Source organism: Bos mutus, chromosome 2, assembly GCF_027580195.1.
Source record: "Bos mutus isolate GX-2022 chromosome 2, NWIPB_WYAK_1.1, whole genome shotgun sequence".
NCBI classification, from domain to species: domain Eukaryota; kingdom Metazoa; phylum Chordata; class Mammalia; order Artiodactyla; family Bovidae; genus Bos; species Bos mutus.
In genome coordinates, this window is record NC_091618.1 from 55,868,050 (window position 1) to 55,890,439 (window position 22,390).

The 22,390-nt window shown below is 39.6% G+C and overlaps 1 protein-coding gene across 3 annotated transcripts in view; it reads right to left on the bottom strand.

The window, feature by feature from the left end:
* Positions 1-22,390, bottom strand: part of MYO1B (myosin IB) — a 198,771-nt gene that overhangs the window by 20,266 nt on the left and 156,115 nt on the right. For 2 of the 3 annotated variants that reach the window (XM_070388967.1, XM_070388956.1), the window contains exons 14-22: positions 19,726-19,830; positions 17,661-17,723; positions 14,181-14,381; positions 12,576-12,802; positions 9,906-10,106; positions 7,198-7,291; positions 6,303-6,452; positions 2,703-2,771; positions 644-730 (exon numbers count right to left, since the gene is read on the bottom strand). In XM_070388967.1, coding sequence (XP_070245068.1) covers positions 644-730; positions 2,703-2,771; positions 6,303-6,452; positions 7,198-7,291; positions 9,906-10,106; positions 12,576-12,802; positions 14,181-14,381; positions 17,661-17,723; positions 19,726-19,830 — 1,197 coding nt within the window. Of the gene's footprint in view, positions 1-292; positions 380-643; positions 731-2,702; positions 2,772-6,302; positions 6,453-7,197; positions 7,292-9,905; positions 10,107-12,575; positions 12,803-14,180; positions 14,382-17,660; positions 17,724-19,725; positions 19,831-22,390 lie in introns of all 3 variants that reach the window. The other variant, XM_070388948.1, reaches the window with a different exon arrangement.

Below are 22,390 nucleotides of genomic sequence, written 5' to 3' on the forward strand. Positions count from 1 at the left end.
ACAAATAAAAAACTCCTCCCAAACTACACATGCACATTATTTGAGTTTTAAAAAAGAGCAGCTACGCTAGTACCTCATTAGTAAGCAATTAGAGTGTTTTTTTTGCCTACACGTGCTTAGAGTTAGCTTCCTAACGTGCTCTGTTGGCATGAACATCTCCAGGGTTATTAAATCTCGCTGCTAGGACATGCGCCACTGTTAACCGTGGGACTCCATCCCCTGAGATGCTAGAAACATGGATTGATTATTGCAGATTCCAGGATGGGAGTGATGGGATATGCATTTCAAGTACCTTAGATCCAAGCCAGTAAGCCCAAATAACTGCAATAGCATGTTTATTCCTAGCCTCCGCCTTCAGCCGGCTCAGTTCCCTTCGCGCCTGTGATGCATTTGAAAAGGATTTACAGAGAAGTTTAAGGCAAGAAAGGTTACTGCTGGTTCCCAGTGGAGAAAGAGGAAGACAGACACGGTCACCATCAAACAGTATACAAAAGCGTGAGCCACCACCCCACACCAAAATGTTGGAAAGAGCAAGAGGCAAACGCGTGCTCAGGAGCTTAAGCCAGTGAAACCCGAATGAGGGGGTCCCTTGTTTCACAAGTCACTCTTGACCCACTGCTATCCTGGGGGGTCTCTGGCCTACCTGGGTGCCGTGCCAATATGCTGCAATGGTGGTGACGGCTTCCTCACAGCGCTTCTGATGTTTCAGTTCCCGCAGGATTTTCCGGGCCTAAAGCACACAGAATGATCCAGAAAGAGCGAAAATCAACCAAAAAGCAAACCCCGTGTATCCAGTGACTTGAAAGAAAATACCTGAAAACATAGTCATAATTCCCATTCTCAAGTGAAAAATCAACAGCTTAAAGAAAGGAAAAGTTGCTCATTAGCCCAAAATGGACCATGAGAAGGAGGTAAATGAAGACATTGTCAATCATGACAGTGTAGCCCCACTCAGACAGACAGCATCCTCCCACACTCTGATGAAAGTGAAAGTGTCCGTCACTCAGTGGTGTCCAACTCTTTGCGATCCCATGGACTGTATGTAGCCCTCCAGGCTCCTCTGTCCATGGGGATTCTCCAGGCAAGAATACTGTAGTAGATAACCATTCCCTTCTCCAGAGGATCTTCCCCACCCAGGGATTGAACCCAGGTCTCCTGCATGGCAGGCAGATTCTTTACCATAAATCTGACCATAGCAATATAAACTGGATGCCTCAGATGGAAGGAAGAGTTCTCTGAACATGATGGGTGTATATGGTGGGTCTATCTCCAATGATCCATCAAGAGCCACTTGATCATTTTTCCTATTACTGTCTGGAATGGAAGTGTAGTTGTACTTTTTATTCAAAAGAGATAGCTAAAAACTTGTTATAAAACAAAATTATCTCACTGGTTCAATACTAGTGGCTTCCTTCCAGTCATTTCTGGCAACTGATTTAGTCGGGGTAGGGCTAGGAGGACAGCTGGTTTGGAGGTGAATCTTGTGTCCCGCCTCTGGTCTCTGGACAGGACATCTGAACCCCAGTACTCAGTAGAAGGTCAAAAGAAAAACCTGCAGGCAGCAATCTCACATACTCTGTGTGCTCAGACTTATATTTGGCCATTGCTGTATATAACTATTAATACCAAGTCCTTGGGTTGCCCATAGGACTAGACAAAGGGCAATGGAAGCCATGGGACTCCCAGTCCAAGGCTCCCCCTCCAGAAAGTTCTCTGGGCCTGAGAACTACCCTGAAGTAGTGCCTCTGGATCCAGCCCCCTCCACAAAATCACCCAACAGGAATATGGCAACAACAGGCCCTGAAGTTCCTTTGACTCAAGGAGGGATCAGCAAGCTTTATCTGCAGAAGGACAGATAGTATGTGTTTTTGGTTTTGCAGATCATATGTTCTCTATCACAACTACCAACTCTGCTGTTGTAGCGCTAAAGCAGCCACACGCAAGATGTCAGACAAGAGCATAGTAATGTCCTGTTGTTGTTCAGATGCCCAGTCTTGTATAGGACGTAGTGTACTAATAAAGCTATCTTTACATGAACTTTGCACTTCAGGTATGCATATATTTATATGGAACTTGTATTTCCTATAAGTTTCACATGTCATGAAATCGTCTTCTTCTCTTTTTTTAAATTTAATAATAATATACAAATATAAAAACCATTCTTAGCTCTCGGGTTGTGTGAAAAGAGGCAGTAGACTACATTTGGCTTGTGGGCTACAGTTTGCTGACTCTGAACCAAGCTTTGGCAGGAAGGACCTAGAATCAGGTGGGGTGGGTGCACTAAGACAACCAGAGCTTAGGACCTTTCAGTCATGACGGGACAGCCCGTAAGACTGTCACAGGGAGGGTATGGAAGGCACTGGGTTGGGGGTGCTCAGGTCTGGCAGAACTCACAGGTACTCAGCCTCATGGACTACCGCTTCCCTTGCAAATAGCGGGTGAGAGGAGATCAACATCATGTACAGTATTATTTCAAGGACTTCCTGCTCAGAGAACAAATCTTGAAAAGAAAGCAGGAAGCAGCCAAGACATGGTGCTGTAGGGCCCCAGCTTGGCCCATAATATTTCTTCTTTCTATCTGACTGTTTACAAGGTGGGCAGGAGACAAGGAGCCCTCCCCTGCAGAGTGAGCATGAAGACATCATCCTTTGTAAAGAATGTGAAAACACCACATAAGTAAGGGTCACTTCTTTCAAACTCACCTTCCAACCCCGGATATAAGACTGAATTACCAAGGCAGAGCTCTTTATCTGTTGATACCTCTTCTGTTGCTGTAGGATGAAAGGGGAAGATATCAGCAGTTCTGTTTACATATCCACAACACACATACCAAGAAAGAGTCAGCTCACTTAGTGCAATGAACTCTTGATCACCCTTATTCCTTCTGGCAACCAATTAAGTATAGAAATCAAAATATCCAAGAATCCAAAATTATTACAATTAATCCAAAGTTTGCTTCAAGGCTGGTAAATACAATTAACTAATGTCTAAATGAGTCAGGACCCACCACTCTTAACATCTGTTCTCCGCACCATGTTGTTATAACACACGGTCAAATGCACAACAGATACCGATGAACACACACGGAATGAATACACACTGACTTCTGCACCTACTTCTGAGCGTGTGCTCTTCTTGGTTCCATTTCTCACCATGCCACTGACTACGTCAGCCTCTGACACCCCACATTCCTTTTAGGTTTGTTGCTTTTACTGCCTCAAGCTGGGAAATCAGCTCACAAATTGAAGCAAACGTTTATCAATCGACTAAACTTTATTTATCGAGCTGGTGCTCTACATCCAGCCCTTGAATAGAACTGTGAAGATGTAGATGTTACCCTGACTGCATCCCTGCACTCAAGGACTCAGAGGGGACACCAGTCAGCAGTGGAAAAGAGAAACAGGGTCTGTCCCAGAGAAATGCGAGCCCAAAAGGCAGGTTCAGATGCAGCAGAGATTATCCAGGTGGGCAAGGTTAAGGAAGACCCAGTCAGAGTCTTCCCAAGGGTCAGTGAGACAAGGTCAATGCCTGGAGGCCCGTCTTAATTCCCAGCTGATGTCTTGGAAAGCGGAGGCTGCTAGAACACTAACTCTAGAAAAAGTGAGTGTTGACTGTGTTTAGTAGGGAATATTCACTACAACGTGGGTCCCTGGGATGAAGTTTCACAGTTTTTCAAACAAATTACTGAAGCCAGGCTGTGACTCTGACCCTGGAAATGGCAGACTGCCCAGCTCCCTTTCTCTAAGGGGGGACAGATGCTCCAAGGGCTCTAGGCTATGTTCTGGAAGCTCAGAAGAGATGGAGGGTGATGTTATTGATGTATGAGCAGCAGAACAAGACGATGCCAGAGAGAAAGGCAGAGATCCTGACAAAGGGCAATGGAAGCCCCGGGACTCCCAGTCCAAGGCTCCCCACCAAGCCCGCGGAAAGCGTTCCAGGCCTGAGAACTACCCTGAAGTAGCCCCTCTGGACCCAGCCAGAGGACCTTGTTTCTGGGACCTTGGACAAGTCACTGCCCTTATTGGTCTCAGTTTCCCCATCAATCAAATGAGGAGCTGGAAAACCTCTAGGATTCCACACAGAAGGATACTCCATGTCTATAGGGAACTGTACCTATAATACCTGACCACTGCTTCTCACATCCATTTGGTACCTCCATGTTTTCTTCTAAAATTCCTACATGGCTTGAAAATAACTCTCTCTTTAAAATTCACCTTAAGGAGCCATGAAATACCACAGATTATGGGTTTTAAGGTAATCAGTAACTGAAAATGGACATTCAGAAAATCTTTGATTTACTTGGTCAAGGGAAAATCACTGGCCTGTATAACTATAGATAACTGATGGAGGTATTACATAGATATTGGAGTTTAAAAAAATTTTTTTTTTTAACAAATTGAAGGTTTGTGGCAACTCTGTGTTGTCAAATGATGGTTAGCATTTTTTAGCAATATTTTTTAATTAAGGTATGTACTTTTAAAGATATAATGACATGGCACACCTAATGGATTATAGTGTGGCACAAACATAACTTTTATATGCACTGGGAAACAAAAGATTTGTGTGACTAGCTTTATTGGAACAGTCTGGAAACAACCCCACAAAGTTTCTGAGTTTTATCCATAGTTAAAATTCTGAAACAGAAATAACATTCTAAAGCTTGGGCTATTATTTGTTTTCATTCTAATTCTCAGCATCAAGAATTAAGAATACATATGATGACTTTTTTAAAATCTGGAGATACCAAAGCTTTATGTTGCTATTATCGGTTCCTGTTTCTTCTCATTCTTCTGACGAAATGGCCCCTTCCAGAAGGTCTTCCTTGACCACCCCATCTAAAGTAGTATCTGTCTCACCATTATTCTAGATCTCAGTTCTCTATTTCCTTCCTAGCACTTACTACAATCTGCCATTGTTCTGATTATTTATTTGTTTAAATGCACATTGTCACTCACTAGATGTAAACTGTATGAGGTCAGCAACCAGGTTGTTTGGTTCACGTTGCTATTCCCTCAGAGTCTGGCAGAGGAGGAGTTTCAAAACTATTTGTAGAATTGAAGACAGATAAATTTAGGATGCTTCAAAACTTTTTTTTTTAATTGATCTCAAAATAAGAAATAATAAAAATGGGTTCCTTGAGGATTGGTTATTTGTTAGTCCTCCCACTCTAAGGCAAACAGAAAACAGAGCGTTACAAAACTGCCAAAGGGCAAAGTACCACTATGTGCAGCCAGGCTGGAGACAACAGCCCTCTGGGCCTTTGCAAAATACATGTGAATAAATTTATCATTAATGTGGCTGGCTAGGGTCAGACTTTAACACTTGTACCGTTGGTTATACTCTTTTAACTCAAGGAAGCAGTTTTGAAGATGTTCTTTTAAATGTAATTTCTCTTTACTCATTTAAGTAACATTGATTTATAAAACTCGGAAATTTACACTCAAATGGATTACACGAGAATAGGCCAGCATAAGTTACGTTCTAATTATACACTCCTTTAAAGTAAAACTACTCTACAGCTGAAAAAGAAGAACACACTTAAAGGAGATTTGATTGCAATTTTAATTCACTCTCCAACCCACTGTCTAGTGAAAAAGCAGAGAATGAAAATACACTTGGCAGCAGTGCCCTTATCATTAAAATTCATTTTGTGAGAACACAATGCCAAGTTCAACCTAGCCTAGAGGCAAACCTTCAGGTTTCCCTCAAACCTGTTATGCCGCCAATGAAACATCTATAATTGAGTGAGAAAGAAAATTCCCCAAAGAAATTCCATATCAATTAAATAAATATACTTTATTTTCGCACCTTTTCCCAAAGGGCCTGATATCTGAGGACTAAAGGAAATCCAAACCTTTACCCAAACCCAGAATTCTACTAAAATGTGGCACTAACTTTCTGGAATTAAAACCATTTTCAGAGCTCCTATAATAAATGGAGGACAGCCAATTATTTGGGAAAACTGACCCTACCCTACTCAAATGGTTAAATAACATTATCTCTTCCAATCTGAAAACCAAATTCAAGATGTAGACCTCCACTACATGTATCTCCATCAGTGGAAAACAGTGGGATGAACTCAACTGGAGCTCTGACTTGTCCTGGACTCAAACCCCATCTCAGCCATCTAGTAGCTGTTACTTAGTTTTCTCATCTTTAAAAAACGGGACCAGAAGAAGACCCATGTCACCAGGTCATTGGGAAGATCAAGTATGTAAAAAGTTACTTTCATAGTTAAGTATAGAACAAACATTTGCAAAAAAGTACCATGATTATACCTCAAAAACGTCATGAGCTCTTACCGCGTATCTCCTGAACCAGGCAGCAATCACAATTTGGCTTTTTCTCATCAGCAGGAAATGTGTGCGACATTTCCACCCCCGATAAATCTTCTGAATGAGAGTGGCCAGGTCCTCAAGCCGTTGCTTCCTCAGGTCTTCTAATTTGAATAACTAATAAAATAACAGATGGAGAAAACTATTTGGATGAATTCATGCAAGATACACAATTTAGGGTACAGTGTTTTACAAATGTTTTACAAAGTGTTTTACAAATGTTTTACAAAGTGTTTTTACAGTGTTTTACAAAGTGTTTATGACAAATCACATAAGGGCTGGACTGAGCTCTAGATGTGCCTTCACACTATCAATGAGAATGAAATTGTTAACAGAAGGGGGGTGACTTCAAACGATTGCTTAGGTTTCTCTCAAACAATTTAAATACTTTTGTATTTCACCATATTTCCAATAAACCTCTATGTTCATTATATTTCATGCTAGTCTCTTCAGTTATAAAAATGCTCAATCAGATTTTTTTAATAAGTAGAATTTTAAGTGTTCTTAAAAATTTTTTTTAATTTGGGTGACTTCATGTAGAGTTGTCTTTCCTGAAATTACTGTATAATTCAGACATTACATATACAGACTGGATTAACCTCCAATTTTTATGAATGAGGGAGGTTTTACTGTAATATCAGTTTCTTTGATTTTTTAAATATTACACCATCTATCAGCTCAAAAATTTTGATGTTTCATAAAACATGTGTTCTTCCACTACCCTTTATTAAGCCATCCACTTGGATATTTGTAGAAAAACAAAAATGTGACATTCTTGGTAGCATCTTGGGTAACACTATAAAGTTAAACATCCTTTAAGAACTTGCTTACATGATTATAACACAAATGCAAAATTACATACTGTTCTTGGGTTTCTAATGAATATCTTTGATCTACCAAAGGAGTATTCTTCCACAGGAATCTCCAATTCATTAAACAAAACTTCCACACCAGCTCTATAAAGATAAATAAAAGCAACACATGTTCTGAGTTACAAAAATAGGTTATCTTATCTTAAACCATGATATTAGGTTCTCAGATCAGATCAGTCGCTCAGTCGTGTCCGACTCTCTGTGACCCCATGAATCGCAGCACGCCAGGCCTCCCTGTCCATCACCAACTCCTGGAGTTCACTCAGACTCATGTCCATTGAGTCAGTGATGCCATCCAGCCATCTCATCCTCTGTCGTCCCCTTCTCCTCTTGCCCCCAATCCCTCCCAGCATCAGAGTCTTTTCCAATGAGTCAACTCTTCGCTTGACGTGGCCAAAGTACTGGAGTTTCAGCTTTAGCATCATTCCTTCCAAAGAAATCCCAGGGCTGATCTCCTTTAGAACGGACTGGTTGGATCTATTTCTAAGTATAACTGTTCTTTCACTAAGCATCCTTTCATCAGAGAATTCCCAGATTGAATTCCACAAATTTAACCAAATCCAGGGGTAAATGCTAAAAAAACATTTTGGGTTCAAACTACATATTCTAAGAAAATATGCTATTAAAGCCAATTTCTTGATTTCATTAGCTGCTGCTGCTAAGTCGCGTCAGTTGTGTCCGACTCTGTGTGACCCCATAGATGGCAGCCCACCAGGCTCCCCCATCCCTGCGGTTCTCCAGGCAAGAACACTGGAGTGGGTTGCCATTTCCTTCTCCAATGCAGGAAAGTGAAAAGTGAAAGTGAAGTCACTCAGTCGTGTCCGACTCCCAGCGACCCCATGGACTGCAGCCCACCAGGCTCCTCCGTCCATGGGATTTTCCAGGTGAGGTGCTCAAATAAACTCATAACAATGGATCAACCAGGGCCAAAAGAGTATGCAAGAAATTACATCTATTTTGAATCCTCTTAGTTAACCCCTGTAAACATTTTTAAGCACTGCTCCTACTACTCAGATTGTAGACAGGGACCAAGAGTGCTAAGTGCCAGGCAATGGAATGCAAAAGAACACAGGCCTTACGGGGCAGAAGCAAGGGCCTGGACTCGGCTCTAACCCCTTCATCCTAGAGCCTGGATTTAAAGTCAGTCTTTAGCCCTAAACTCTGCCCCACCAACCTGTGGACTGGATACCAGGCAGGGAGAATACTTGTTCTGTGTATTATAGTAGACAATGACCATAATACCCTGGAAATTAGCAGTAGGAAATGACATAGCACCCAAACCCTAATTACTTGGGCACTGAATTATGCATCAGAGACCACACCGTAAGTCTGGAATTTCTTGCAATACGAGGTGAGCATGTAATTCTACTGATGCTCCTGTGACAGGTCAGGTGCACTGACAATGTGGAGGCACAACCAGTGCAGTGAAAGAAAATCCCATCAAACAGCACACTGGCCCTGCTGTAGTAGTTGGGAAAGCTTCTATGGCCTGCAGAAGAGTAACTTCTGACTCTGGTGAAGCAGAAGAAAGGCCTTTGCACAGACAAGGCCTGGATTCTCTCCTGCAGCAGCCCCCCACCAGCACACAAGCTCTCTCTGCTTGGGTCTGCAGTGGTCCAGTGCTCTGCTAGGACTTGATGGATGAATGCAATGTAGGGCGGATGAGCTGAAAAGCCACATGGCCCTGAGTTCTGCCATATTCTCCAATCCAGTTTTACTTGCAATAACACTGACACTGTGAACTCTCCTGTGTTCAGATACAGAACACAGAATCAGATCAGATCAGATCAGTCGCTCAGTCGTGTCCGACTCTTTGCAACCCCATGAATCGCAGCACGCCAGGCCTCCCTGTCCATCACGGACTCCCAGAGTTCACTCAGACTCATGTCCATTGAGTCAGTGATGCCATCCAGCCATCTCATCCTCTGTCGTCCCCTTCTCCTCTTGCCCCTAATCCCTCCCAGCTTCAGAGTCTTTTCCAATGAGTCAACTCTACAGAATAGATAGATATAAAGTGAAGTGAAAGTCGCTCGCTCAGTCTTGTCCGACTCTTTGCAATCCCATAGGCTATACAGTCCATGGAATTCTCCAGGCCAGAATACTGGAGTGGGTAGCTAGCTTTTCCCTTCTCCAGGGGATCTTCCCAACCCAGGGATCATACCCAGGTCTCCCACATTGCAGGCGGATTCTTTACCAGCTGAGCCACAAAGGAAGTCACAAGGGAACAGATATAACTGCTCCTATATCCATTTCTTAATTGGTACAGACTTGGGCAAAGAATTCGATCCCCACTCCCTACTCACTCTCTCTGGGGTTAATTCTCCAGAAAAAAAAATGAAAAGCTGAAAGCAGTGATACAAGATGCCTCTAACTCTACCCTGCTATGATTCTACACAAATACAATTATCAATCACAAATTTCCCTCCTGCTAACTCACCACAGCATATCTTAGAAGTTCTATTGACATACAAATTCCAAAGGTAGATTTGATAAGCCCTGTTTTAACCTTGAAGACCAAGCGCTCTAGAATTAATAAAAATTGGCACAAAATGGTATCCTGACAGACGACGGTCCAAACCAGAAGTTACATCCAACTTTTCATAGGATTCTGTTTTGCCTGAATAGCACGTGAAGAAAACAACATGGTATTTGTATGTTTTAAAACTTCATCATTAAATGTGATTAATGAATGTCTCACCTTGCTGGTCCTTTCCAGTGAGGCCATGTTTGTTTACAAAGCATTTTGTATCTTTCTAGGCAAGGTTCATAGGCCTGCCTGAAGGCGTAGCCTGCCCTTCTCACGCGGACATTCTCCAAAAGACCCAGATACCTGACCTGATGACACACTAGACCCTCATTGAAGATGTGTGCTGCTTTTTTATCGTTCGGTTTGATACACCTGAAAGAATACACAAATTTTAGTTTTTAAACTCTGTCTCTTACAGATTGATCTGTCCATGTTTTACAAAGTATCACATAGAGTTATTTCACAGTCACATATTACTTATCATTCTTGGAAACCTCATCATTTCCTTTGAAATTATTCCAGATCATTTTATAAAAACATTAAGATAAATACACTGCAGACTCAGCAAAAAAAAAGAATAAACTCTTATGTACAATAACATGGGTATATATCACTGACATTCTGTTGAATGTAAGAAGTTTGATGTATAAGAGTGCATATTCTATGATTCCATTTATACTAAGTTCTAGAGAAACTATTCCTAGTGAGAACTCGGCAGTGTTTTACCTCTGGGGAGAGGAAGGCATGAAGATGGACAAGGAAGGGGCACAAGGGAATCTTCTGGGTTGATGGAAATGTTTTATATCTTGGTCAGGATGGGGCTACATGGGCATAGAAATATGTAAAAATTCAACAGCCTCCACAGTTAAGCTTCATATATTAGATTGTGTATATGTATATTACATACCTCAATCAAACAGTTAAAAACACTGCTGTCTCACTAAATCCCTATTATCTCCCTCCTTTTAAACAGAGCACTTTGCTGCCCAAGGAAAGACTAGATTTCCCAGCTTCCTTTGTAGGTAAGTGTGGCCATGTGACCAAAATTCTAGCCAGAGCAGAAATCATGTTTGCTACTTCTGATGTGTCGTTAAAAGGAACTTGGTTCTCCCTTTGCTCTTCTGCTAACTGCTGGTTGGCATGTTGACATGGTAGAGAGCTATCTCTGACTATATACATAAAAGGAGATATCCTGGAAATGGCAGAGCCTCAACACAGAAGACATTGCTCTGTTAGCCTTGAAGTCCATACACTTAGAAGTTACATAAGAAATAAATGTTAATCTTGTTTAGGCCCCTATTATTTCTGGATCTTGCTGGAGCAATTAATATACTGTTAAACATTTATGGTTATATCTGCCTCACCATAACTGTCAAATAAAATCCACATGCATATACAATATATGAACAACTAAATCTTACATAGTTTGACCCTGGTGTTTTCTATGATTTTCCTTTTTACATTTATAAAAATAATGCTTACTTTTTGGTTTAAGAACAAACAGATCAATGGAACAAACTAGTGAGTTTAGATCTAGATGTCTACACATATATTCAACTGATTTTCGACAAAGGCATCAGGGCAAATGAGTGAAAAATAGAGGTTTGTTTGTTTTTCTTTTCATTACACAGTGCCAAAACAAGATACCTGTCTGGGGAAAATAGAGCTTAAAATGAATCTGAAACTGAGTCTAAAGATAAAGATATATATATATATACACTTAAAATGATATATTCACAACGTTGGAGTTTATTAACTAAGAATTCTTAGAGTCCCATTAAAACCACTGAAAGACAAGGAGAAGAAAGGAATTTTCTGGGGGTGATGGAACATTCCATGTCTTGATCTGAGTAGTTGTTACCAAAGTGTATTCAGTGGTGAAAAACCAATGGAGCCATTTACCTAGGATCTGTGCATATCACTCTATACAAATTATACCTCAATTAACAGAATCTTAAGGTTTAAAAAAAAGTTGACTCAAATGAGAATAACAAAACACTGATCGCACAAAGTTTCTTGGTTCATTTTTTTGGAAACTAGGATCCTTACCTAATATATGTTCTAACCTGTTTGCAACCAAACCAGGGGATGCTATTTACATTTGCTATGAACACAAATATTAGGGCAACAAGCCAAACACGAAAATATTCTTCATGCTAACTTCCTCATAACTGAATTTTCAAAGACAACAGGAGAAAGTATGTGTGGGCATGCATGTGCCACATGAAACCTGACCTGCTAGACAAACCCTCTATCACCTAGTTCATCAAGTACACACATAGCCAACTCTAATACTAATCGGCCTGTACTGAATGTTGAAATCTATGATGACTTAGAAGCAAAAAAAGAAACCAGATTTTTTAAAAGGGGTTCTTGTCTTGTTTTGAAAAAATTTCGATTGTTTCAGAAATCATTACTTGAGGCATATGCTTCCTCACACAAGACCTGCAACTCAGGTGTCAATGGGCCAAGTCAATGTTACAAGAATCCACAATGAATCCAACAGAAGAGTTTATGCAAAACCTTATCAGAAATAAATTTATATTTTGTTTCTTGTCTTTAAAAAAAAACAGAAAGTTGCAAACTCCTGTATGCCAACAACCCAATTAAGTATCTATTCCCATCCCCCGCCACACTTCTTCTTTCCTTTTTAAAATTCCTTATTTTGGGGGCACTGGAGTATTTTTCAAACACACCCAAGACACCATATGATTTGAACTGTAAGTACTTTAGTTACCCCTTTGCTTGGGCTATACTCAGATTTAAGCAAACAGGAAAATGATCCTCCTTGTGAATGCCTTCATAGTTGAATGGCCAAAGAATTTTATGTGCCAGAAATACCTAATGTAGTTTGGATTCTTGGTCTGTAGATTTTTCATCAGAGTGGCTACGGATGCTTTGAACTGTGAGCCGGCTGTAGGAGGCCTTTTCAGGTTGATCTTGGCAGGGTTTCCTTCGGGAAACAAAGATTTGATGAGGGCGTGTCCGGCCTTCCACATGGCTTGGGACAGGTCCCGATAGAGAAGGTCATTGTTCTTGTCCACAAATCCTTCCACTTGGTACAGCACCTATGAGCAGCACATGGGACTCAGTAGCTGATACGCTGCACACCAGAACATCAAACAGCTGTTAAAAATATCCTGAGACTATCTATACTGCAGCCTCTTCTTTCTCCATCAAAAAACCCTCAACACGTTAGTCACACTCTAATACCAAATTAGCCTCCAAGTTTAAATTCCATCTGTCTAAATCACAGAGGAGTTCAAAATAAATTCTATTACCCTTCAGGATTTGCAAGAATAAACTTCAAAAATGTTATCATAACATTTTCAAAGGATTTTAGGGTTTTTTGGGTATTCAATCATATTTTTGAGGTTTTACTTATATTTTTTAGTTTACATACGCCAATTCAAGTGTGTTTAAAAGGAGATAGGGGAAAACAGAGATAACGTTGACATTTTTATAGACATCCTACACCAGCAGGGAAATTGACCAGAGAAGTATTTTTTAATAACATGGGCTAGTGAAAAAAAAATGAAGTACCAAGTTCCAACATTTTGAAATTAAAGGTAATTTAGATACTATATACTTCATATTTGGGATTCCCTGGTGGCTCAGTGGTAGAGAATCTGCCTGCCAATGCAGGAGACTCTAGTTCGATCCCTGGGTCAGGAAGATCTCCTGGAGAAGGAAATGGCAACCCACTCCAGTATTCTTGCCTGGAAAATTCCATGGAAAGAGGAGGCTGGTGGACTACAATCCATGAGGTCACAAAAGAGTCGGACCATGACTTAGCAACTAAACAACAACAAAACAACTTCATATTTACTAAATACAACATCAGATTTTGTTTCTCCTCTGACGTTTGCAAGCTTATTTATAATTACTGTAGGGACTTCCCTAGCAGTCCAGTGGTTAAGACTCTGCCTTCCGATGTTGGGGATGTGGGTTAGCCCCCTGGTTAGGGAGCCAAGATCCCATATGCCTTGCAGCCAAAAACCCAAAACATAAAGCAGAAGCAGTACTACAACAAATTCAATAATGACTTTAAAAATGGTCCACATCAAAAAAATAAATAAAATGGAAAAAATTAAAACCTTACTATATGTCTTTAGTGACTGCTCATTTTTACTGGCAAATTTTTTATGTGTCAATAGATCTTTTTATAGGCTAGCTCTCAGCCTAAAAATAATAAAATTTATTTTTTAATATATACTTGAACTCTTTGATTAGGTCCACTGGCTTTCCTTTCAGATCTCAGTACTAGTAAGATTTTTCTCAATATGATCCAGATTCTATGCCCACTAAACATTCGTGGATTCTACAACCCCTCAGCAGCTCCATTTATCCTCCAGAGCTGGCGCTGGTCAGAATGCCTTCTCTGAGGCAAGGTGTCTGCCCTCCAAGGAGTAACTGTGACCTCCCCGGGGTCCCGGGCTCCCACACCTTGCCAGCATAGTGCTGGATCCTGAAGCAGCTGTGAGGAAGGGACGTGTCATTGAGGAACCGGGAGCACTTGCTCATCCTGCTCTCAAAATGCTGGTGGGTAGCGCAGACTTGGTTCAGCTTTTCCAAGAAGGTCTCATCCGTGACCGTGCCCGGCCTAAGGCATTCTTCATCCAGCATGGCTAGGATCCCGTTTGTGTTCTAGGAGAAAGGAAATAAAAAGGTTTCCTTCCTTCCTCACTGTATTGTTTTCATAATTATTCCTAATTATGCTGTTAAACATAGTCAACTTAGTCACAAGAAAAATTTTTTTGTTACAACAAAAAGTGGAGAATCAAAACAAATAACAAAGAGAAACACAGGAATCAACCCCTTCCAGGGTGTCCCAGGTGTGTTGGAGGAGGGGGCAGGAGTGTCTTTATGAGGTTCCCCCCACTTCCCCCCATCCATGGTGCCTCCCCCACAGAACAGGATGTAGGAGTTACCTCAGCCACCTCAGCAGGCTGATGACTGAAACTTATGTAGTTTAGAAAAAGGCAACTTATACCGCAAAAACCAAAAAACAAATCTGAAAGTCAGGAACTAGTCTGACACTACTATCTGTATAACATGTGGTCATAAATCACAAAGCACTGTCTTCTAAGGCCATTATTGGATTCATAGCTTGAGAAGGAAATTGGTTTCAGATGTTTCCAAATTGCTCACGTGTTCAAAATAGTTTTACTGGGGAAAAAAAGTGATGTGACTGGGATGCTGCTTTTAATGATCAATGCAATCAAGCTATGTTTCAAGAATCATCTGTTTAGAATAAAATTCTCTTTCCATATTAAATTTCGAAATGGATGTTAAACATGAGTTGAGAATTTGTTTGCTGAGTATTCAGACCCTGTGATCATATTTATCCCAAGAGCTGTCAGCCCAACTAAACCCAATAAAAAAATCAGGAAACTTCTACTTTGCTAAATAAAGGCTGTTGTTCCTTTGATTGCCTCTACAGGCCCACACGTCTCCATTCCATGGAGAACAATCTACTGACCATTAGCCCCACCCACTTCCGCTAGGGCAAAGTCTCATGGCTCTCCTCTTCTCTTTACAAGGCCGTGACATCCTCTGACCAGCACTTAAACACTTCACACACAAAATCTGGGGGAAGTGTGGACTCTCAGGCATCAAGTGTGTTCATAACATCCCCAGAATAAACATTATTGTTAGGTGTTGCTGAAAGGAAACATTTCCTTTATGTATCCAGGATCCTACATGGACATGAGTTTCTTTAATCATATATGCAAGGGGATTTGGGGCTGAGATAATTTAGCTATATTAGGTGTATTACCACTGTTCCTTCCCCCACCCCCCTTCTTAAAGGGAAATAATTAAGTGCAATGTTACAGTTATGAAGAAAGAAGTGTTAGTCACAACTTCTGAAAGTTAAAATTCCCTCAGCAAATTACTTCGGTCACAAAACTTACCAGAAAAACTTTTCAAGAAATCGATTGATTTTCTAAATTTTAGACTACAGTTTTAAATTGCTTAGGTGGAATATTAGTGTTCACAATCCAAAACTGTCCAAATTTTTCAAAACAAGCCTTATTTTTTAATTGAAAAATAATAATGGCTCAGAATTTTTTTTTAATTCAATAGTCAAAGGTGCAGCTTTCAAGAATATTGTGAATACTGAAGGAAAATATATTGGCGAACTATATAATATTCAAAAACATCTTGTTGAAAATGAATAGCAAACGACCTGTTGGACATTTAGAGCCTGTGATTCTATTGCTGAAACAGCACTCATCTATGATGACACCTAAGTTTACACATTGCTTCAAATTACTTTGTTATCAAGGTCAGGATCCTAAGCTTTTATACACAAATGAGTCTTCCCACAATCAATTCATTCATAATAAACTAAAAAATATGATGTAAACACAAAAATCTTAGATTTGGAAAGGTTACTAAAAATGATGCAGTAATTTTTCACACCTTAAGCCTCTAACATGCATAATTTGTAAGCTGAAAAATCCCATGGCCCTCAGCCATCTGTGAAGTCACACACACTGTCCGTCACATCCTTAAGCAAGGCCGTGATCCATACCAGCCACCCCTGGGATCCTATGTCATTCAGCTCCCGAGATGGTGCCTTTATCTTCCTTTAATTTGAACTGCATGGAGTTTTTTTGTTTTTGTAAACTTTTTTCCAGTTTTACTGAGATATAACTGACATAATACTGTGAAAGTTTAAGGTGTACAACATGTTCATTGATCCACAACCATATTGCTAGTTACCTCCATCACATCACCTAATTACCATTTCTTTTCTGTGGTGAGAACATTTAAGACCTACTTGCTTAACCACCAGTATATATAATACAGTGTTGTTAACTCTACCACCATGCTGTACATCAGAGCCCAGAACTCTCTCATCTTACAACTAGAAGTCTGTACACTTTGGCCTACATATCCCTATTTCCCCCAAACGTTAGCCCTTGGCAATCACTATTCCTTTTATTCTGTTTCTGAGTTTTGTTTTGTTTTTTTTTTTAACTTAGATTCTACATACAAGTGATATCATACAGTATTTGTCTTTCTCTGACTTCTTTCAGTTGCCCTCAAAGTCCATCTTTATTGTCACAAATGGCAGGATTTCCTTCTTTCTCAAGACTGAACAATATTCCATTGTATATGTACACCACATCTTCTTTAGCCATTCATCTGTGGACGGACCCTTAGGTGGTTTCCCGAATCTTGGCTATTGTGAATAAAGCTGCAGTGAATGTGGCAGCGAAGATACTTCTTTGAGATCCTGATTCTGGTTTTTTTTTTTTTTTTTTTTTAATATATATGCCCAGAAGTGAGATTGCTGGGTCACATAATAGTGCTATTTTTAATTTCTTGAGGAACTTCTATACTGTTTTCTTATCTTTTTTTTTTTTTCTCTCTCTACACTGTTTTCTATAGCGGTTACATCAATTTACATTCCCACCATCAGTACATTACTATCTCACCACATCCTCACCAACAATCATCTTTTTGATAATAACCACTGAATAGTATGTTAAGAGGTCACTAGAATTTTAGGAACGGCATATTTTGATTTGGCAAACATCTTTTTTATTGAGTTTCCTATGATCAGGGCTCTTATTTCCAGGAGCGGTGGATTGGACCTGGGATCCCAGCACATAAGATAGAACGGTGTACCTAAGGGCATAGCATCTGAGTGTCAAGACCGGGCTCTGTGATACGGCAACAGGATGAGCATGGGGGAATACTGGCTAAGTATCAAAATGTCTAGCTCTCTATGTATGTATTTAAGAACTGTGTGTAATTTCTTAAGCTTGTGATAAAAGTCTCCACAGAATTCTATTTCTCTAACATGTTCAAATACTGGAAATACTAAAGCTTAACATTGAAGGCAGTCAGATCATTTGTAACTAGTGAATTATACTACCAAGAACTTGTTAGAAAACTGTACTTAATACTCACATTTTCTATTAGGTCACAAATGATAGCATTATTGAAGTACTCAATGTGAGTCCATTCTATGTCCTGAAAAAGAAAGAACATAATCAAATCCCATATAATGATGCTACAACACTACTATCTATAATACAAGACTTTGCCCATCTTACTATCTTCCACTTCCTCTCTGAAAATTTCCTTTATAAAAGTCAGGGTGGCAAATGTCATTTTCTGGTCCCCAAAACTCTGGTAATGCAGCAGTCTAGCACAGACACAATTTGATTGAAATACATGCCCTTGACCTGGGCTGAGATGGCCTCCCCTTCCAGACTCCCATCTGTGGCAATTTCCCATGCACTTCGCTGGCTCTGGGCCATTTACTCACCAGGCCCTCGGGTCAATATTACTTTGTATATATTTACAATGTTTATAAGGAAATAAGTCAGAACTTGAACCCAAGAACCTAAGGCCTAGATTTTTCTGTTCTTAATTTGTAATCACAAGGAAGAAATTCATTTTAGAGTCAACCCCATGTTTAGGGCCATTAACTATTTCAAATGTAAAAATAGAACACTGCTAAGAAAAGAATTTTCAACAGAAAGAAAAAATGAAAACCTAGGCACTGGTTCTAACACTAGCTACAAAGCCAAAGCTGGGAGGCCAAATGTAAACATTCTGTATCTGCTTACAGTCTGTCCGTAAGTGTAAACATTTATTTTTCCAGAAGGGGAAGAGAGCTAATTCATACTGTAAGCTAAGGATCTTCCTATATACTCTTAGAACTGGTTTAGACAATCTGTACAAACTGTTTTAAGTTACAGATCAAAGTTTGGGTATTCACTTTAGGATGAGAAGACAGGAAGAGAATAAATCTGGCTTTTAGGATGTTTATGTTAAAAAAGGTGTCATTCAAGTATAAAATGTTTCTAAAGCATGATAATAATTCCAAATGGTAAATGAAATATTTATGATTTAGTTTTTGAGTAGATGAGTTATTTTAATAAGTCACTGGGGATAATATTCCCATTAGAAAAGTCTATACTGAGAGGCCATAAAAAGAAGATTCTGTGTCTTTAATGACTTAAAATGACACTATAGAAAAATGAAGAAAAATAGGTAATATTACTAAAATATTAAAGCAATAAATGAAAGGGAAACAAAACATAATGCAATACAGATACAATAAAATTTCTCCTTTTGTCTAAAATAAATACATTTATACATAGAAAAATGTTGGCTATTTAAAAAAAATCAAAGGGTGAAAACCAAGTATCTGTTTTAAAATTAAGGATGAATGTACTCTGTAAATATGACTTGATTATTTTCCAACTACATCTAAATGAGATAATACATCCACAGCACTAGCATTAAGATCTGCTTTTATTAAAAAATGTTAGAAAATCAATGTTTTTAAAGAGTGAACAAAGTCTTAAAATATTTTCAAATTTATATACAAGACTTTTTAGGTGTACTGTTCTCTTCAGTTTGGGCAAATGCGTAGCGTCAGGTAACCACCACCACAACCAGCCTCCAAAATTCCCCAAGCTGCCCCTCTGTAGTCACACACCTATCCTCTGGCCACTACTGACTATTATGTCTCTATCACTGGTGCCTTGACAGCTCTGACTTCTCTAGAATGACATACAAATAGGCTCATACATATGTAGCCTTTGAATCTGGCATTTTTCATTTAGCAAAATGCATCTGAGACTCCTTCACACTCTTGTGTGTATCACTTGTTTGTTCCTTCTCATTGCTGAGTATTAGGGCCTTGTACAGATGTACCACTGTTTTTCCGTTCAATCATCTCAGACTAGTTTCTTAACAGGGTACTATTTTACTGCACTGCACTGGAATCCCGTGAGACTCAAGTCCGTCAACTGATGTCCACTGAGCACCTACTATGTGCTGAGCACTGTCCTGCACCCACAGCAAAGAAGTTCCCAGTCAGCTCAGATGTCGTAACAAACAGGCTTTAAAAAGGTACTTGATACATCTGATTGTAAGGTCATGTCTGAATAGTCTTCTGAAACCAGAATTTGTATTATGAGTTAAAAAAGGAATACTTAAAAACTTTTTTCAACATTACCTCCCGTATATACTCCTCTTGCTCTTCTTTAAGAGTCAGCTCAATGAAGATTTGTTGCAGCTTTTCATTACAGTAATTGATAATGAACTGCTCAAAGCTGTTGTCCTATGTGGAGAAAAATGAAGACAGCCTTATAAAGCATGCCAGCAGCGCTCTCACGACAATGCAGCTCTAACATCTCACTCCACGAGAAACGTCACACACTCTTGCGGACCTAACCGCGGCCCAGCACACAGCTCCCGGACAGAGGCTGGCACACTGAAGGCACGCGAGGAATGATTCACAAGTCAAGTGAATGAATGAAGGATACACAAGTTATGCAGCTTATAGAGAATGAAGAATTTTAGTTGACAAATAAGCAGCCCACACATGGTAAAAATGAAAAGTAAATACATTCCCCCCAGAAGATCATCAAAGAAACAGTGAGATTCTTCATCTCGGTCATCCAAGTACTGTCTTCCATTCTCAGGTGAAACTCTGGAGCTCAAGAAATTCTTTCTGAAAGAGCTCTTACTCCCCGACCCAGGGTCATATCCCTCATTCTGACTCTTACATACCAGCACTTGTGAAAAATCATGTTATGTGTATATAAGCATGTACATGTGTATTCACACCTTTGATTAGTTTCATACTCATCTGTGTCACTGGATTTTACATTTCAAAAGGGTTGAGCACACATCTCTTGCTCACTAATGGAAGCCCATGCCTGCAGCAACTTGTACCTGAACAAGCACTCATCGTGTCCTGGATGAGTGAATAAATGAATGCAGGGCTCACAAAGTACAGACTTAAGGGAATCAGTACATCAAAATCATCTCCTAGCTACAAACCATCTCCTCTCAGAAGGGTCACACATGTATCACTTTTATGATTCTCAGCAGTTTCTTCTTCACAGCAGAGTTACTGCCTAGAAAGATCCATTCTTAAACCATTTCTGAACAATCTGCAACTCTTAATGTATTGCTTTACATACAGAGGGTACAAAATGCATGTCTGTTGGATGAAAACACCAAGAACCACATCATTCAGAAAGAAGCATCTCTGGGAAATAAAGTTTGTGATTTTCACTCTCTCGTCCTCTTTGCACAGAGAGGACACGGTGGCAGTGAGTGAGAGATGGTGGCCACACCGCTGACTCTTCTCCCACTGCAGTGGACAGTCCTGGCCTCGAGGCTAAGAGGGGCCGCCCGTAATGGCAGAACTGAAGTTCGCCACTCTCTGTGAACACTGAGCAGCTGCCTTCAAATCTCTCCAGAAATGATGAAATCAAAAGTCATAGGTTTTTGAAAGCTGATCTTTCAAAATCAAATTTAGTTCAACCAGGACAAATTGTAAAATGATACCTGGGAGGGAGCACCTAGAGGTTGGCTAAGGATCTCTAATCACTAGTAAAGTAATTAATCCTGGGAAATTTTAAACTCTAAACCATGAACTACACATAAAATATATTATCACTGATTAATCTTTCAGTGTTAAATGTTGAAGATAAAAGTTGTGGGTTTGTTTTTTTTTTTAATCCTGAAAGTTCTGACTTAAAAGGCACACAATTATCACCAGAACATTCAATCAATATAGTCCTGGACATGAAGGTCATTCCCCAGCACTCATTTTCATGTAAAGTTTTAAAAAACAAGTGCTCCAATTCTCAGAGCTTAATCAATTTGACTAGCAGCTGATGTTGGTCTGATATACCAATAGATGCCTTATTATAATCTGTACAATGCCATTTATGAGAAAACCTGGCTTTCCTAGTTTGGTAAAATATATCTGTATACTACCCCAAATTAACACTTGTACATAAAATTAAAATTTTAGTGATTTATAGGAGCAGATCTTTGTTTTTTTTTTTAATTTTTTTTTAAATTCACGGAGTAAATCCTTTCTGTTTAATTTAACAGGTTTGTACCCATGGAGCTATTTAAACAAAATTATGCTAAATTTTCAAATGTTAACTAATGAGAAGAAGGGAGGGGAGAACCAACTGGTGTCCTTGACACAGTATGTGGCTGGGAGCAGCTGGAGGTATGCTTCCAGAACAGGACTATGAAATAAATACACACAAGCGAGTTAGGAACCAAGGCAAAGCTTCACAATCACAATACAACCTAAGGCATAAATCTGAGCTAAAGTAAATTTCCCCTTAATTTTTATAAGTTCTTGTATGGACTTTTTTGTAAGTTCTTCTATAATATACTTCATATCCACACACAGTTAATCAATGGCCATTTACTGCAAAAACTTCACACAGTTGGAGAAGCTATTAACACAGGCGCATGCAACAGACCAGCACTGCACACAGGTCATACTTACTGCATTCTGGTGCACAAAGGGACAGATTACACAAAATGCAGTCAGTTCTCAATTTGCAATGAACTTCTAAAAGTAAACACTGATGGACAGTTATTTATTGGTGCGTATGACAGATTTTATCATCCAGGCTATATTTCTGATTGGCACAAAACGAGATCAAGACATCTGTCCCATCAACTCAAAAGACAGGATCACAATACCTACCCTACATGTGGTATCTGAATTGGAGTTCTGCTAGGTGAGAGCTACTCAGAATAAAAACCGTTTGCCTGAAATAATATGTCATATATCCTGCTTGAAGTCCTAAGGCTTTAGAATGTGGTACTTCTAATGCTAAATTATCAGCAAAAATAAA